The 13444-nt window shown below is 53.3% G+C and overlaps 1 protein-coding gene across 1 annotated transcript in view; it reads right to left on the reverse strand.

Annotated features, from left to right (window-relative positions):
• Nucleotides 1–6721: 6721 nt before the first annotated feature.
• Nucleotides 6722–13444, reverse strand: part of LOC134290482 (uncharacterized) — a 32375-nt gene continuing 25652 nt past the window's right edge. The window contains exons 2-4 of the mRNA XM_062857634.1: nt 9745–11081; nt 7289–9679; nt 6722–7030 (exon numbers count right to left, since the gene is read on the reverse strand). Coding sequence (XP_062713618.1) covers nt 6722–7030; nt 7289–9679; nt 9745–11081 — 4037 coding nt within the window. The remainder of the gene's footprint in view (nt 7031–7288; nt 9680–9744; nt 11082–13444) is intronic.

Consider the following 13444-nt stretch of genomic DNA (forward strand, 5'->3'; position numbering starts at 1 on the left):
GCCACGGCAACGAGATCGTCGTTGGAGACCAGTCGGTTTACGTCAAATTCCGCATCGCCCTCGCTGTACGGCGTAGGTGGCCACGTTGTTGTATCGTGTTTTGGAAACAAGCCCACCACGATACCCTTCAGTTTGTCTGGGCACATTTCGACTGGCGTCATTGGGCCCTTCAGCTTTGCCATTATGATGCGGTAGGCATTTCCCCAGGGGTTAGCGTCGGCTTCCTGGCCTAGCTCCTTGTAACAGTTCGCCTTGCTCTGCTTGATAGCTCGTTTGAAGGCAGCTCTAGCTTCACGGAACGCAACCTTGCGCTCTTCTCTATCGGCTCCAGTTCTTGCCCTCTGAACTCGTCTCCTAGCTCGGAGGCAAGTCGCACGAAGGGTGCTGAGCGTCGCATTCCACCAATGTGTGTGTGTGTGTGTGTGTGTGTTTTTTTTTTCCTTCTAAACCATAGGGGGATAAATCTGCTCATCAGACACCCTAACAGGAAGGTTAGGGTAGTGTGGGGATGAGGCCGTCTTCTACAATGCCGGTAGAAGCCAGGACTACTCTCTCCTCGACCCACTAAAACACATTCCTATGGTCGCCAAACCCTACGTCTCTCCGGAACCACCAAGAAGGTATTGCTTCAGAGAGGGGCTAGTGCATATCGCACCCTCAAGGTTAGCTGCCGTAGCCTAGCAGCAACGAACATCGATGACTCGCACTGGAGAGTCCATCACGATAGCATGCTGGCGCTTAGCCAGTTTCCCGAGTGGTCCTCGCCACTCCCTTTGTCCACGGAAGGCGGGAAGGGTCAACCCCGCCCGCGCCCTACTGCTGAGCGGACATCAAGAACTGATGCCCACATGCAACCCGATCTGACCTGCTGAAGGCAAGGGTATCACTACCCTTCAGGCCTTATCAGCTGCATCCGTAGGTTGCAGACAGCAGGGTCTCACCTACCCCGACCCTTGCCGGGGACCCCTTTCCAACCGCGGGCTCAGATCCAACCCAGTAGACTGACGCCACGACAGCACCGCTACCGGGACTTCCTCTCCGCGGCCACTTAATCGCTGTAAGGGTCGATCTCGACCGCAGGGCACCGGTATGACCTACGAAGCCGACTTCGAACCCCTGGACCACCTCTTGTACTGCATCTGGACTAGCCATTCTCCGAGTCCACGCGCCACCTCCTTTGTAGCTCCCAGACGATATGGGTGATAGCCGTTGAAACGGCATTCCAGCTAATCTCATCCCTACACATTCTCTGGACCAAGTTGTCCGGAGTTGTGTCCTCCCCGCATGTGGCAAGCATGCGGTCACGCATTGTGCGAAAACGCGGGCACACGAACAAAACGTGTTCCGCCGTTTCCTCTAAACCATTGCACACTGGGCATTCGGGAGAATCCGCATGCCCGAAACGGTGTAGATACTGTCGGAAGCAACCATGACCTGTAAGGACCTGTGTCAGGTGGAATGAAACTTCCCCATGGCGCCTATTAATCCAACTATCTACCCTCGGTATCAACCTATGGGTCCACCTTCCTTTGGTGGAACTGTCCCACGCGCGCTGCCATTTGACCATAGAGGCCATCCTGACAGTCTTGCGTATGCCTCTTGTGCCGCGCATTTCGAAGCACTCCATATCCTCACTGATAAGAATGCTGATGGGCACCATACCAGTAATGACACAGAGAGCGTCGTGTGACACGGTACGGTACGCGCTTGCAACCCTCAGACACATAAGCCTGTAAGTACTTTCCAGCTTCCGTCGGTAGCATTCAGTACTTAGCGCGGTACCCCACGCCGGGCCGCCATACCTAAGTATGGACGTAGCAACACTAGCCAGAAGCTTGCGCTTACTGGCGTACACCGCTGAGCTATTGGACATCATCCGGGACAGTGCCGCAATAGCTGTGAAGGCTCTTTTACAGGCATAATCGACGTGGCTACCGAAGGTAAGCTTATCGTCGATCATCACGCCCAAGTGCTTGACAGAGCGCTTCGACAGGATAGTGCACTCTCCTACACTGATCTCCGTCTGCTGCGCCGACTGCATGTTGTTAACAACCGTCACCTCTGTCTTGTGGTGAGCCAGCTCCAGTTTTCTGGACCGCATCCACGCCTCCACAACCTTGATCGAGTGGTCGGTAGTCAACTTCACCTCCTCATCGTTTCACCGTAGACTTCGAGCGTAATATCGTCGGCAAATCCGACAATCACCACTCCCACTGGGTACTCTAACCTCAACACCTCGTCGTACATGACATTCCATAACACCGGACCCAGGATGGAACCTTGCGGGACTCCTGAGGTTATGTGAAAGCACTTCCGACCCACCTCCGTGTCGTATACTAGTACGCGATTCTGGAAGTAGCTTCCGAGAATCTTGTACAAGTACTCCGGTATCCCCAGACGCAAGAGCGCATCAGCAATAGCAGCCCAACTGGCGCTATTAAATGCATTCCTTACATCCAGAGTCACTACCCCGCAAAAGCGAATTCCCCTCCTCTTAGGCTCGAGTGCTTTCTCGGCGGTTTTTGTAACCGACAAGATAGCGTCTACGGTGGACCTCCCCTTCCGGAAGCCATATTGGTTGCTCGAGAGACCATTTACGCCCTCAGTGAACTTCAACATTCTATTGAGGATGATCTTCTCGAGCACCTTCCCCGCCGTGTCAATCAAGCATATTGGTCTATATGCCGACGGGTCTCCGGGTGGTTTCCCCGCCTTTGGCAATAGTACCAGGCTCTGCCTCTTCCAAGCTTCTGGGAAAACTCCCTCGTCCAGGCATTTCTGCATAGCAGACCTGAACATCTCGGGAGCTTCTGCAATAGCTACTTTTAAGGCCAGGTTCGGAACTCCGTCCGGTCCTGGGGCCTTACCTACGCTAAGGGACTTAGCTATCCCCGCAAGTTCCACATCGGTGACCATTTCCTCATCGCCAGCCCCAGTCCCCGGCTGTCCTACGAAAGAAGGCCAAGGACTAGAATCATGACGCGGAAAAAGTCCTCCAATGATCCCCTCCAACATCTCTGGAGATTGCTCTGTAGGAGCCATCACACCTCTCGTCTTGGCCATAACGATCCTGTAGGCATCACCCCACGGGTTCGTATTGGCACTCTGACAGAGACCCTCAAAGCAGGCCTTTTTGCTTGCTCTTATCTCGGTCTTGAGCGCGGCTTTTGCAGCGGCGAACACCACCCGCCGTTCGTTTCGCTCTTCCTCTGATCGTGCTCGCTGCATCCGCCGCCTAGCCCGTAGGCAGGCGCGGCGCAGGTCCGCAATCGCGTCGGTCCACCAGTAAGCCGGTGGCCTCCCATTTCTAGGGTGGACTCTCCTAGGCATGGTCGCATCACACGCACGTGAGAGCACCGCTACCAGCTCGTCGCCGTCTAAACCGAGTAAGTTTCGCTCACGGCGGAGCGCTTCCCTAAATACCTCCTCGTCGAAGTATGATGTCTTCCACCTACGAGGGCTTGGCCTTGGCCTAGCCGCCTCTTCTTCTATCCGCTGTCTGCTGTTGTTGTAGTCGATACTGTAGCGAACCGCCAGGTGGTCGCTGTGAGTGTAGCCATCATCTACTCTCCAGTTCGAACTACTTGTTAGGCCAGGACTACAAAAGGTCACGTCAATAATTGACTCCGCTCCGTTTCGACTATAGGTACTCTTGGTACCGACGTTAGCCAAGTCGACATCTAAGATGGCCAGTGTTTCTAGCAGGATCTGACCCCGCTGGTTCGTGAAACGGCTTCCCCATTCCACAGCCCAGGCATTAAAGTCACCCGCTATTACCACCGGCCTTCGCCCTGTTAGCACGGTCGTTAAGCGGTCCAGCATTTGCGTGAACCGCTCGATCGGCCACCGCGGAGGCGCATAACAGCTACAGAAGAAGACCCCGTTTACTTTGGCGACCACGAAGCCCTCATAGGTAGTAGACACCAACTCCTGCACGGGGTATTTACCCGTCGTCCATATCGCCGCCATTTTCCTGGTCCCATCCGAGGCCCAGTTGCCGTTGCCGGCGGGTACTCGGTATGGGTCCGAAATGATGGCGATATCCGTCTCCCACTCAGAAACCGCCTGACAAAGCAGTTGCTGAGCCGCATCACAGTGGTTCAGGTTCAGCTGCGTTACCTGCACTGTGATTTGTTGCTCACTGCGGCTTTCTTAAAGGCCGGGCACCCTGGACCACCCATCGCATGTCTGTTTTTCGAGGTTTTCCCGGTACAGATCATGCAGATGGGCGGACTCGTGCAGCTTTGGGCCTTATGACCTTCAGCGCCGCATCGCCTACACAGTTTGCGCCTATCGGGGCCTTTGCAGTCCCACGACTTGTGTCCTGGTTCCAGACACCTGAAGCAAACCTCAGGTGGCTCGTGGAATGTCAGGTGACAAACACACCAGCCCACCTTAATACTCCCTACTTTAACGGACTTTTTAACATCCGCCACAGGTAGCTGAACCAGAGCTATCTGTGTCCCTGCTGGCCCCTTCCGCAGCCTGACGGCTGTGGCGGCCACCTGAACATCGCACTGTTGCCGCAGTGCCGTGACGAGCTCTTCCGCTTCGGTGATCTCGTCTAGGTCTTTGACCTTCAGAGTCGCCTCATGCGTAAGAGCCCTCACCTCCACTCCATCACCAAGGACCTCTTCTGCCAGCCTCTTGTAGGCGGCGCCCTTGTGATCCTTCTGGCGCTTAAGCTCCAGGATCATTTCGCCCGTACGAGTACGTCTAATACTGCGTACGTCGGCTCCAAGACCCTCGAGCTTGGCGTCGCACCTCATCGCCTTCAAGACGTCCGAGTATTTCGACTGTTCGGTCTTGATGACGATAGCGTCACCTTTTTCGCGCCTAGCACCTGCCTTCCTACGCCTTGGCTTGGCGACCTGCACTTCGACCTGCGGATTTCCCTTCTTCTTCCTCTTCCGCTCTACCTTTGTCCAAGGAGGGTCCTCTCCTTGGATCGCCCTGCTCTGCGGCTGCTGAGGGCCCACCATTGGTCGCAACCCCTTGTTCCCATCATTCCGGGACGGGCCGGCCTTTTCAGGCCCACCCTTCCCAGCTTTCCGGGAACCCTGGCTGGAGTCCGACTTTCCAGCGTTACCACCGGCTTTCGGGGTTATTATACGCCTGGCCTTGCGGGCGCCGCCAGACAGCTCCTCACCTGACGGCTGCCTCGCCCGCTTCTGCGAATGCTTGTCGCTTTTGTCGCGAGCATTCGCTTCCACTCTCTTCGGACTACCCGCGAAGGAGAAGGCCTCCGTTTGTGTAAACTTAGACGCTTTCTCCTTTGCGGGTACCGCCGCTGCTGCAGCCAGCAACGCAACCGCGTGCTCCTGCTTGGCATTATCGACAGACGCCCTAAGCCGAAGCAAGGCCGTTTTCAGGTCCTTGCTTATATTCGACTTAGTTGTCGCAAAGTCGATAATTTTGCCGAGCTGCTGCTCAGCTACCTCAAATGCGGGCCGTCCTTTTTCTGCCACTTGGCTGATGGCCCTCAGCAACCATGCTCCGTCCATGACCTCCGCCGGCTGGCTTGCCGTGGAGTGGACAGGAGCTCCCACGCTTGAGCTGCGTAAGCAGCTTCCAGCACCTGACTCCTCGTTTCTCCTTGTCGGAGACCTCATCAACCCACTTCTTGCGAAGGGGTTGATCGCACCGCTACTTCCACCTAGATTATTTGATTTTGAATTCTTGCTCATTGCTCCCACGAGTTGCACGAGAAATAATGTCCACCACGCCAGAGCTCTGCATTAACGCGGTAAGGGACAGCATACTGTGGGGGGTTCCCAGGTACCCCACAGGCTCCGTTAAAGATCGAGCATCTTTTTCACCCCCTCGATCACTCATTCCTCGGCACGGGTCGCTTGACACCTTGAATTGGGGTTAGTAGTCCTATTCTTAGCCGGCAACTACGCGGCTGACTCGCAAGCGGGGGGGTGCGTCAGGCCCCAGGACATCCGTCCCTGCTGCCCCTGCTGTGTGTGTGTGCGTGTGTGTGTGTGTGTGTGTGTGTGTGTGTGTGTGTGTGTGTGTGTGTGTGTGTGTGTGTGTGTGTGTGTGTGTGTGTGTGTGTGTGTGTGTGTGTGTGTGTGTGTGTGTGTGTGTGTGTGTGTGTGTGTGTGTGTGTGTGTGTGTGTGTGTGTGTGTGTGTGTGTGTGTGTGTGTGTGTGTGTGTGTGTGTGTGTGTGTGTGTGTGTGTGTGTTTTTTTTTTTTTTTATTCTAGGAGTCCAAAAATCTTCAAAAGACGCTGTGTGGGATTCGAATGTGCGCCTACCCACTAAAAACACTCTCCTAGTTCACCTCCACCTTAAATTCCCCTCCGGTACCACCATGCAGTATTTCTTCGGAGGGGAGGCGTTATGTGCCTTGTGCACCATCACCAATTTGTTATTCTACGCTGTTATTGTTAAAATTTTCTATGCTCTTTCGCTACCTCCATGCTAAGCCATTTAGCTCTTGTTAATTTGTTAGGTTTCGCCAATCAGCAAGCAATATGCGTCATGCTGAACCATTTAGCTCCTGTTAGTAATTTGTTAATTTCCTACATTTTTCGCCATTCAGCGCAGACCCGCCCGGAGGCAGACATCTTCTACGCCTTGCGGACATTACGAACTTACCGGCAGGGTGCCGAAGTCACTCCAGCGATGCCGGTGGGTCCTGGCGTCCGGTTGACTGGCGCTCCGACGACCCAGACCGGTGCTACGACGCGTTCTACTCTACTAGCCCTCGGCTCTACTCCGTCAGAGAGTTTCCCGGCGAAGGAATGTCTCCCGAAACCGATCGTTGTTCCTCCCGCCAACTTTGCTGTAGTACAACCATGATCTGAACTACAGTCCTGTTAACTACGTTCCACTTTTCTTCGTCGCTGCACATACGTTCGACGATATTTTCCACATTTACGTCGACGCCGACAATTGCTGCCATTTCTCCTCGCGAATGCGCGAACCTTGGACAACTGAAGATGACGTGCTCCGGTGTTTCTTCTGTGTCCCGACACTCAGGACAGATCGGTGAACTGGCATGGCCGAATCTGTACAAGTACTGTTTAAAGCACCCATGACCAGACAGAAATTGTGTCATGTGGAAGTTAACCTCCCCGTGTGCTCTGGTGATCCACATCGACACGTTGGGAATTAGACGATGAGTCCACCTGCCATTCGCAGCGTTATCCCACTGCTGCTGCCACTTGTGTAGTGTGCTGACTCGCGCTCTCTTCCGAATTCCTCTTGTGCCTCGGTCCCTGTAGCATTCGCTATCTTCTTCCAGTAGAAGGCAGATAGGGATCATCCCGGCTATTACACACACGGCGTCTGACGAGATGGTTCGATACGCACTCGACACTTGCATCGCCATCAGCCTGGACGTACGGTTCAGCTGGGCGCGGTTTCTTCCAGTCTTTAATGCCGACGACCACACTGGGGCTGCATATCTGACGATGGATGATGATACGCTCGCTAGTAGTCTCCGCTTGCTGCTGATGATCGCAGAGTTGTTAGGCATGATCCGGGATAGTGCCGAGATCACCACTGTGGCCTTCTTGCAGACGTAGTCAACGTGGTTGTTGAAGTTCAGTCGGTCGTCTAGCATCACTCCCAAGTGCCTGACTTCGCGCTTCGAGTCGATAGTACACTCGCCAACCACAATTGTTGCATGCTGCACATTCTTCCGGTTGCTGATGACAACTATCTCAGTCTTGTGGTGAGCTAGAGATAGCTTCTTCTCCCGCATCCAGTCTTCCACCGTGTCTATCGCCTCCGTGGCCAGTACTTCTACTTCCTCTCGTGTTTCTCCGATCACAAGCAGCGCCACGTCATCCGCAAATCCGACGACCTTTACTCCTCTGGGAAGGCTCAGTTTCAAAACCTCATCGTACATGACGTTCCAGAGAGTCGGGCCCAGAATGGATCCCTGTGGAACGCCCGCCGTAATAGCCACACTTCTCTTTCCGGCGTCTGTTTCGTAGATCAATCTGCGGTTCTGGAAATAACTTTTCAGAATCTGGCACAGATACTCAGGTACCCTCAGCCTGTGCAGCGAATCGGCAATTGCTGCCCAGCTGGCACTGTTGAAAGCATTTTTGACGTCTAGGGTGACCACCGCGCAGTAACGGTTTCCCCTTCTTTGTTGCTTCTGCGCCGTCTGCATAGCATCCACAACCGTTCTGATGGCATCTACAGTGCTCCTGCCTTTCCGGAATCCGAACTGCAATTCTGATAGACCGCTCTCACTCTCAGTGTATTTCGTGAGCCTGTTTAGGACCACTCTCTCCAACAATTTACCAACGGTATCCAATAGGCATATCGGCCTATACGCTGATGGGTCGCCGGGAAGTTTCCCAGGCTTTGGCAGTAGCACCAATTTCTGTCGTTTCCAGATGTCAGGGAAACTGCCCTCCTCAATGCAATGTTGTATTGTGCTCCTGAACATATCCGGGTTTTCGTAGATTGCTGCTTTTAGGGCCACGTTTGGTATCCCGTCCGGGCCAGGGGCTCTCTCGATTGGCAAGACTTTCGCAACCGCGATCAGCTCTTCGTTAGTCACCCTGATTTCTTCATCGTGGGTATTCTGATTGACGTACGGTGTGGGCGGCCAGATTGTCGGCTCGTGAATCGGAAACAGTGCCTCGATGATAACTTTCATCTTTTCCGGGCATCTGTCGGGTGGTACCGCAGGACCCTTTATCTTCGACATTGCTACTTTGTACGCACTACCCCATGGATTCAAGTTGGCCTTATGACAGAGATTGTCAAGACAGGCTTTCTTGCTGAGCTTGATCGCTTTGTTCAATGCGGCTCTTGCTGCTCTGTAAGGTAACCTACGTTGCTCCCTATCACCTTCATTTCTAGCCCTCTGCATCCTTCTTCTAGCTCGTAAGCACTGTGCTCGCAGATCAGCAATCGTTGGGTTCCACCAGTAGACGGGGTGTCGACTGTTTCTTGGTTTTCCCATCCTTGGCATTGTAGCGTCGCACGCGCGGGATAGTACCGCTACCAGCTCGTCTGCACTGAGGTTCAGTGAATTGCTCTCCAGCCTTAGCGCCTCAACAAACACGTCCTTTTCGAAGTTCGCTGTCCTCCACCTCCGCTCATTCGTTTGTGTCCCACGTGACTCCAGCCGAGCCCTGCCTCCAATATGGTACCGGATGGCTTGATGGTCGCTGTGGGTGTATTCCTCACATACTCTCCAATTTATCGCTCCCATCAGAACAGGACTGCAAAAGGTGACGTCGACGATAGACTCTCTACCTTCCCTACGATACGTGCTGGTGCTACCTTCGTTGGCGATGTCTATGTTTAGCTTAGCTAGGGCCTCCAGTAGACTACTTCCTCTTGGGGTTGTGAGACGGCTACCCCATTCGACCGCCCAAGCGTTAAAATCGCCGGCAATGACGACTGCTCTTCGGCCGATTAGCTCCTCGGTTATCCTGTCCAGCATTTGGTTAAACTGCTCTATCGTCCATCTTGGTGGGGCATAGCAGCTACATATAAAAATTCCGTTGATTTTCACAACCACAAAACCTTCATCTGCGCAGTACACCACTTCTTGCACGGGATATCTTCCCGCTGTCCAGACTGCTACTGTTTTCGCCCTATCTGCTGTCCAGTTTCCATCTTCGGGGGGGATTCGGTATGGCTCCGAAATAATAGCAACATCGCTGTTTTGCTCCACAACGGCTTGTCGCAGCAAAAGCTGTGCAGTCTCACAGTGGTTGAGGTTGATTTGGATTACCTCCACTGGGACTTAGTTGCACTCACTTGCTTGAAGGCCGGGCATCTTCGGCCACCTGTCGGATGATTGCTGTTCTCTGTGTTTGCGCAGATGAGGCACTTCGGGGACTTCCTGCAATCCTGAGCTTTGTGGCCTTCCTCACCACACCTTCTGCATAGTTTGCTTCTGTCAGGCCCTTTGCAATCTCTTGCCAGATGGCCGTACTCTAGGCATTTGAAACACACTTCCGGTTGCTGAGAGATACCCAGGGGGTACACACACCAGCCTATTTTGATCTTGCCAACTCTTAGTGCCTTATTGGCTGCATCGATCGGTAGTTTGATCGATGCCACCTTCGTGCCAGAAGGTCCGTTTCTTACACGGATGGTCATCCTGGCTTCTCCTAGCTCGCACTGCTCCTTCATAGCTACTTCAACTTCCTGCTCCGATGTGACCTCGTCCAAGTCTTTGCATAGGAGGGTTGCTTCCGGACATAGGGCCCTGACTTCGACCTTATCGCCCATAGCTTTCTCGGTAAGCTCTTTGTATGAGGAGCTGCTTCCTTTTGGATCCCTTCTTAACTCGAGGATCATTTCCCCATTGCGGGTGCGCCTAATTTTCTTCACGTCTTCCCCTAGCTCCCTAAGGTCCGGATTAGTCCGCATGGTGCGCAGAACTTCCGCGTACGAGTCGTCACTTGTTTTGACGATGAGAGCTTCACCTTTATTTTTTCTCTTTATGAGCTTCCGTTTGTCGGACCTGCTTTTACCGGCCGACTTCGCTTTTCTTTTGCCGACGACCTGCCACGGGGTATGGCCGTCTGCGACGACATTCTCTGCTGGATGGCGTGCACCAGTAACGGGGGCGTCCTTATGTTTCTTGGAGCCACCGGGTCTCACTTCTCCTGGCGATGCCCTTGGTCTCTTCGGCGTGAAAAAGGGTGTAGTTTGCATCCTCTGGGAGATGCTTTCCACCACGCTATTTTTCTCCGCAGTTTTGTTAGTGATCTGCCTTCTCGCTTCCGACGTTCGGCTTGCTTCACTGGCAGTCTTGGCTGCCAAGAGCTCCTTCTCTGCATCTTCGGCTCTCTGTGCCATACTCTTCCACTCTTTAACTGCCGATCCAAGGGCCCCTTGGATCTTAATCACCAACGCTTTGATGTCCTTGTGCACGTTGCTCCGTTTGTCGACGTATTCGTGCAGCTCGTCTACCAGCTTTTTGGCTACTTCTACCCTTGGTAGTTTTGGTACTCTCGACCATGCGCTGTATTGCTGCTGCTGCATCTGTTGGTGCTCCTTCTCTTGCCCTTGTAGCTTTTGCACCTGCTGGGTTTGTAATGGTGGTGTCCTCGCCAACCCAGTTCTGGCAAACGGATTTGCCGCTCCTGCTTCGTTGTTTGTTGTTTGATCTTCCATTCTTCAGGGTCCCCCCTCCGCACCGCTATCACCATCCGCTGTATCTAGTCGCTTTCGTGATCTCTTGGTTATCTATGGATCAGGGAGGCCAAGCGAGGGTTGGACACGTTCCTTCATGGGGTTCATGTCCAGAGCCAGATCAGCGTTAGTCGGGAATGGTTCATCCGAGCCTAGTACGCATCAGAGATGATGTACAGATGATGAACGTATCCGGAGGCCTGCCAAGGTTTTACCGGGACGGAGGCAAACGTACCATTAGCCCACTCGCCGTTTCAAGTTGGTGTCACCCTACTTTACTCAGGGAGTAGAATAGCACGAGTACCAGCCCATCGTCGCCATCCGATCCGTATTCCGTAACTTGTCCATTGTCGTTTGCGTTGACCAGTATGCCATAATCAGGATGTTACTGGCATCGATCCTGATGTGCCGGTTGGCACTCCGGGTGTTTGGGCTAAGGCACTTTGGAAGCGGTACCAGGTCGCTTGTACGGAGTTGCTTGCAGATGTGTGGCTTTTTATGGGGATCCAACAGAGCCCACTGTTAAAACTCCGCCACATCCTAGGCATCCTCTGCTTGAGCTGTCTGGAAACCAGAAGCTCGGTCACTTCCCAAAGGATGTGCCAATGGTGGTAATCCACACGGGTGTGTGAACAGTTTTCGCTTAGGAAAAATTCCCAAGCTTGTGTGTGTGTGTGTGTGTGTGTGTGTGTGTGTGTGTGTGTGTGTGTGTGTGTGTGTGTGTGTGTGTGTGTGTGTGTGTGTGTGTGTGTGTGTGTGTGTGTGTGTGTGTGTGTGTGTGTGTGTGTGTGTGTGTGTGTGTGTGTGTGTGTGTGTGTGTGTGTGTGTGTGTGTGTGTGTGTGTGTGTGTGTGTGTGTGTGTGTGTGTGTGTGTGTGTGTGTGTGTGTGTGTGTGTGAGTGTGTGTGTGTGTGTGTGTGTGTGTGTTTTTTTTCCTCCCAACCTCCCCAGCAGAGAAAACCGATTGGAAAAACTCTGCTACACCTTGATGCCTCGATCCCCCTGGTACCACTGATATGCGACTGCTTCAGGGGGGGCAATGCGCTCATGCGCTCTTCTGCTACTGTGCTCATGCACTTTTTGTCGCTCCTAATCTGTACTCATACACGTCTCGTATTTTGCTTACTCCGGTTGGTGTTGGCTCGCCATTAAGCGGACAACATGCTTAGTTTCAAATTTGTTATTCTACACGTTCTAATGTTAGTACCTAACATATCGATAAGCCGGTGAGTCCACCTGCCATTCGCCGAATGGTCCCACTCTTGCTGCCATTTAGCCAACGAGTTCGCTCTGACTATATCTCTTACGCTCCTGGTACTTCTGCGTTGGTAGCATTCCACGTCTTCGGCGATGGTGATGCAAATGGGCATCATTCCCGCGATAACACATACTGCCTCCGTCGAAATGGTTCTGTACGCGCTGGCGACCCGAGTGGCCATGAGTCGGAATGCGCTGTCTAGCGCTCTTCTATTCCGCTTCGTACTCAGTGCTTCAGCCCATGCTGGGGCACCATACCTGAGTATTGAGCCTGCTATGCTCGCCAGAAGACGCCTCTTACTACTTCGTGGTCCCCCGACGTTCGGCATTATCGTCGCTATAGCATTGACAGCCTTCGCCGCCTTTCCGCAGGCGTAGTCGACGTGCTCCTTGAAGTTAAGTCGATCATCGACCATCACTCCTAGATGCTTCAAAGCTCGTTTCGATGTGATTACGTGCTCTCCGACTACGATCTCCATCGTTTGGGCTGCTTTACAGTTGCTGACCAGAAGCACCTCCGTTTTGTGATGGGCAATCTGTAGCTTGACCCCAGTCATCCATCTTTCAACAGTGGACATTGATTCCGTCGCCAGCATTTCAACTTCTTCAATAGTCTCTCCCATTACCGTCAACACGACGTCGTCTGCGAAGCCCACAATGACGACTCCTTTGGGAAGTTTTAACGACAGTACGCCGTTGTACATGGCATTCCAGAGCGTTGGGCCTAGTATGGACCCTTGTGGAACACCTGCCGTTACTTCTATAGACCTCTGCCCTTCGTTGGTCTCGTACACCAGTACCCTGTTCTGGAAGTAGCTCCGTAAAATCTGGCACAGATAATCGGGAACCCGCATACTGTGTAGCGCTACGGCGATAGCCTCCCAGCTGGCACTGTTAAACGCATTTTTGACGTCTATCGTTACCACAGCGCAGAATCGGTCACCTCTCCGTTTTTTCTTGGACGCCTTCTGGGCATTCTCGATGACTACCCGAATCGCATCCACCGTCGATTTTCCCTTACGGAATCCGAATTGCATCGCTGACAGTCCCCTCTCACT

Source organism: Aedes albopictus, chromosome 3, assembly GCF_035046485.1.
Source record: "Aedes albopictus strain Foshan chromosome 3, AalbF5, whole genome shotgun sequence".
Lineage (NCBI taxonomy): Eukaryota > Metazoa > Arthropoda > Insecta > Diptera > Culicidae > Aedes > Aedes albopictus.